This window comes from Anneissia japonica, unplaced genomic scaffold (assembly GCF_011630105.1).
Source record: "Anneissia japonica isolate Jap-2015-1 unplaced genomic scaffold, ASM1163010v1 scaffold3474_len973312_cov172, whole genome shotgun sequence".
In the NCBI taxonomy this organism is placed as follows: domain Eukaryota; kingdom Metazoa; phylum Echinodermata; class Crinoidea; order Comatulida; family Comatulidae; genus Anneissia; species Anneissia japonica.
This window is the reverse complement of record NW_022747780.1, coordinates 651702-656404: the sequence shown is the minus strand read 5'-3', so window position 1 is coordinate 656404 and position 4703 is coordinate 651702. Positions and strand designations below refer to the sequence as shown.

General features: G+C 36.0%; 3 protein-coding genes across 3 annotated transcripts in view; 2 read left to right on the top strand and 1 right to left on the bottom strand.

Moving 5' to 3' along the window:
* The window catches only part of LOC117120602 (uncharacterized protein sll1735-like), a 2323-nt gene extending 2052 nt beyond the window's left edge, over positions 1-271 (top strand). The window contains exon 4 of the mRNA XM_033265632.1: positions 227-271. Within this exon, the coding sequence (XP_033121523.1) occupies positions 227-271 (45 nt within the window). The remainder of the gene's footprint in view (positions 1-226) is intronic.
* On the top strand, positions 166-1372 carry LOC117120601 (uncharacterized protein sll1483-like). The gene is made up of 2 exons (XM_033265631.1): positions 166-661; positions 968-1372. Exons 1-2 carry the CDS (start codon positions 409-411, stop codon positions 1063-1065), a joined length of 351 nt encoding a protein of 116 aa, XP_033121522.1. The 5' UTR covers positions 166-408; the 3' UTR covers positions 1066-1372.
* Positions 1373-1526: 154 nt separating this feature from the next.
* LOC117120600 (aqualysin-1-like) overlaps positions 1527-4703 on the bottom strand; it is a 7006-nt gene continuing 3829 nt past the window's right edge. Inside the window, exons 5-8 of the mRNA XM_033265630.1 lie at positions 4438-4613; positions 4045-4232; positions 3274-3445; positions 1527-2906 (exon numbers count right to left, since the gene is read on the bottom strand). Of these exons, the coding sequence (XP_033121521.1) occupies positions 2761-2906; positions 3274-3445; positions 4045-4232; positions 4438-4613 (682 nt within the window). The 3' untranslated portion in view covers positions 1527-2760. The remainder of the gene's footprint in view (positions 2907-3273; positions 3446-4044; positions 4233-4437; positions 4614-4703) is intronic.

Genomic DNA, 4703 nt, shown 5'->3' with positions numbered 1-4703 from the left:
TGCTAAAAAGCAATTGTTCATATAGAAAATGAAAGAAACAAGAGAAGTTTTTACACTAGCACGATTCTATAACGATTTATCGTGTACCGCTATACGATAAAAAAATATTTTCACAAATCAAATCAAATGTCGTCATAATCATGGGAAAACGATAAAATCATTCCCAATTGTTCCTCGCCTTTATAGTTTTGTGGTCGATTTCTGTTTTCCCACTTCTCTATAAAAGATTAGGCCATATATTATCACACGTAAAATAGAGTATTATGCTTGAAATACAATATTGAGATACCTATTAAAATCACATACATCACATCATACTGTCAGAGCAGAAGCAAGCAGCCGTTAAAGCGCCGGGTGACATATAAAAAAAAATATATAACTGAACGAAATTTACATATTCGTGATAGTATGTGTATCCATAGTCCATTCTGTTTGCTTTCTCTTGCAAAAGGTTTTCCGTTAACAATGTTTTCCCCAACAAATTCTGCTTTTGATAAGCTCCCTCCGGGGACGCTTGATAACTTGTTGAAGAACACTACTGAATTGAAGACAATTCTCTCAAATCATTTCGTTGCTGGAGATTTCTACGCCATCGGACTTCAAGATGGCTACAGGATTCGCACCATTGCCGGTGATTTCATAAATGTGGCGATTGATGGAGGTAATTAGAAAAGTTAATGCTCAAAAAGTATTTACATAATTAACATATATATTTATATATATATACATATATATAATAAAAGTAATGGTAACAGGCATAGCAATAACATTATTACTATCATCATTAACAATGCCATCATCATACTCACAAACAGCATCATTATTAGCACGGGTAGCATTAATCATAATGACAATACAGTAATGATAAGCCTGTAGTAAAGTACAATAATAAATAATATTGGTAATGATAGTTCTAATAATGATGATGTATAATGATGATGTTTACAATTATTTTTTAACCTTACAGGTGTCATTAAAGTGAACAACGCCACGGTAACGTTTGCAGATATATCGGTAACTAACGGTGTTATGCACGCAATAGACACGGTATTGTTTCTGCCATAGTAAGCTGTAAACAATGAACCCCGACGGACTTTACACAAGGAAAAGCTTCCATAAACTCGCTACATGATATCGCCAACCGCTTTTGTAACACTGATTGGTCAGAAAGTTCCCAATTGCGTTAAGAACGGCATACGCAATGTAAACGATCATTGCAGTGAAAACACTGTCGCGGTAGTGTAAGGATTTTATGGAAACATGGATAACGCTCTGTCCACACTATACAATTTTCTTTGACAAAAAACTGATGTACGCCCATATATAGTCATAATATGCCTGTATATGGTCATGATGAGATATCATCATGACCATATTTAGGCATGTCACAAGTTTTTGTCAAATAAAATTTGATAGTCTGGATCGACAGATCTTTAGAACTTGACATTTCAGTAATTTTATGTTGGCGGCGCTATTACTTCGATAACTTCATAACAAACAAAACATCAGTTGAATATGAAACCGGGTTTCAAAACGTTTTGTAAGGACGTTTTCTGACTTTTTATTTGGTTGATCAAAAAGGTAAATGAGATTAAAATCAGTAGACCTATAGCGTTAATATCTCATTGTAATGTTCAAATTTACGAAAGACACACAACGAATGATTGCTAACTCTCAAAACGTTTCCTATTTATACAAATGTAGTAATGCATCTAATAAAATATATAAAGCTTTTTAGCGACATGTTTCGACGTGTCACACGTCATCATCAGGCAATACTGCTTATGCTACTTACTGGCAACGTTTATTTTGTTTTTCAATAAACTCTTTTCTCATCCTGGACCAGCCTAGGTGATGAAGTAGGCAAAATATCTTACTTAGGAGCTACTATTTGTTTTCAATATAGGCCTAGGTCTATATAATATTTTTTTTAGAACACAGGTCTCCCACTAATTAAAGACCCTCCAATTAAAGACCACTTTTCTGTGGTCCCATAATAATGTCTTTTATCTTTATTATTCTAATTAGATACCAAAGCTGCTGAAGATCATGGAAACCTCGGTCCCAATTATGGTCTTTAATTGGAGGGAGACCTGTGTAATCAAGTCAAATCAAAACATTCTTAGTAATCTTCATAATAAGTACTCGAATCCATATTTAACACATGCTATTTGAGTTATTTTGATTTAAATATGCTTATTCTAAGAAACGTATCGATGTTATACTTCCTAACAATGAGCTATTTATGTCCGTTTACTAAAATAAGTTTTCTATATAATTCTATACGTTAAACATGGTTCAAGAAATTATGTCACAGTTGAAATTATTATATTAATTATTATATTACATTATATTTTATTATATTATAAAGATATAAATTTGCGTCAGGAAATACCTTTATAGCACCTGCAGTACCCGCTGTTACTAGGGGATCGGATTCATCACGCGTCACCAAGCGCAAGCTCGGTGGTCTAATTGTTAAGATCAGGCTAGATACTTGGAGGTCGTTGGTTCGATTCCCACTTGAGATTTTTTTCGCTGTATTTGGTGACGTACTGAGTATTCGGTACGGTTACACATCAGGTAGGGCCCAAAACATTAGTCCTATCATATTATATTTTATTATACTGGTACTATATTATACTATATTATATTATATAACTCACTACTCGTCTAATTTTTTTGTATACGGGATACACAAATATTTATCATGTATTTCATGTGTTTTCAACATGAAAGCCTATCAGTTGAGGTATCCAGTTATGGGTAAGGAGAAGTGTAGAGAAGGTGGTTGAGTGCGGTAAGAGCCGATGTGATCTTATTCATAGTTGACGTTGAGTGCAGTCTTGCCTTCACCTGATCTGGTGTCAGTCCTGGTTCCCGGTCTCTGATGATCGCCGCAACTCCTGACCAAGAAAATATCAAAATATTTGTTCAATCAAATTAATCTTTATTATCCAAGAAAGAAAAATATAACACATATACTTTGAAGTTTTTTCAAGCAAAAATGTATAATTTCAAAAGTCTCTTTTTCAAGATATACAGTTTTAATAAAGTTGATACCTTAACTATGCACTGGTTGTACGTGATACCGTGGATTGTGGTATGAACACAAACCCTAAAATTAGGCCTATCTATGTCTATTTTTAAAAAATGCCCTATTGTTTATTATCAACGAAAACATGATGGTATTTATATTTCTGTAAAAAGCCCTGATCAATGAATGCGGGCTCAAAATTAATCATGACGTCAGATAAATAGCAGAAACCTTACCAGCAACATGAGGAGTAGACATGGATGTCCCAGACAACACCATTGTGTCACAGTCACTGTTTTTGTATGCACTTTTTATGTTGGTGCCTGGCGCAAAGATATTCACACAGCCCCCGTAGTTGGAGAAAGAGGCCCTGGCATCACAGTGGGTAGAGGCTCCGACGGTGTAAGCCTAAGAAAGGAAAATAAAAAAACAAACGCTTTGAATATGAAATATAGTCATTATACAAATATTGTGAACTAATTATGTATTTATTATGCAAGTAACGCCAACACAACAGCGTTGATATATAGGCCTAAATATCTTATAAGAAGAGGGCGTATCATGTAGACCTCTATTATTTGCAATGCATCAGGAACTAGTGCTGTCTAATTACGCATTCGTATGAGTGTGAAGATTTACTTTAATCGGATTCGAATTTCCAACAAAGCCTCAATGGCCCATCCATTTGGGTGTCTGCATCGACAGCAGCAAGGCCTCGGGTTCGAATCCCGGTTGGGGCACCTATTTTTTTTACACAAGCAGATTCCTCTTCTTCAACATGTATTTATATATATTTTTAACATTACCGCATGACGGTTTAGCGTCATAACCATTAGATCACAGAGGCTTCATGGTTGAACAGATTCAAATAACCGTCAGTTACCGTACATTGGATTACACAATGATGGTGCACCTATAGAAGGCGTACATATATATGTATATACATACATTAGTTTTTCATTGAATTATATGACTTGTACCGCTACTGTTTTTAATGCATACGGTACCTCAGCAGCTGATGCTGGAGAAAATTGGCAAGCGTTCCAATTCCAATTTCCTGCAGCCACGATCACAGGGATATCAAAGTAGTTGTTGATGATGTTCACAACAAAATTGATGAGCCAGTTGTACCCACCACCCAGTGACATTGACATAACTGCAGGTTGCTGCGCGTACAGAGCCGTCCACACCATACCTTAAATGAAAAAACAATGAAGAATTTAGGCTTACATTCAATCAATATCTCAATCAGTCAGCCAGAGCCTCGGTCCAGCAGTGGTGAAAGCCTGGTCTTCCTAGCTATGTTTACCCCTTGTGATGTGTCCAGGAGCGTTTGTAGCTAGATTTTTTTAGCCTACTCTCTTAGTAAGTAACTTATTGATAGACATGTGCAAGCTTACCACTTAATACTGACGAAATGGATCCGCTGCCAAAAGAATTGAGGACTTTAACAGCATGTACTCTAGCCCCTTTAGCAACTCCGTACTTCCGTCCTGCTGCCGTACCAGCACAGTGTGTCCCATGCCCATTTCCATCATACCAGCCCTGTAAAAAAGTAACGACCGCGATGGTAGGCCTAATTATTTGATTTTTTTGGCAGGTGGGCTAAGTATATTCAATAGAAAATAGAACATTCGTTTGTAGACACACAATGTCGCAGATATAG

Bases quoted from the DNA above. Each gene is read 5' to 3' on its own strand.
- LOC117120601 (XM_033265631.1), top strand. From the start codon at position 409: ATGTGTATCCATAGTCCATTCTGTTTGCTTTCTCTTGCAAAAGGTTTT. The intron at 662-967 runs GTAATTAGAAAA...TTAACCTTACAG, and splicing joins AAATGTGGCGATTGATGGAG to GTGTCATTAAAGTGAACAAC.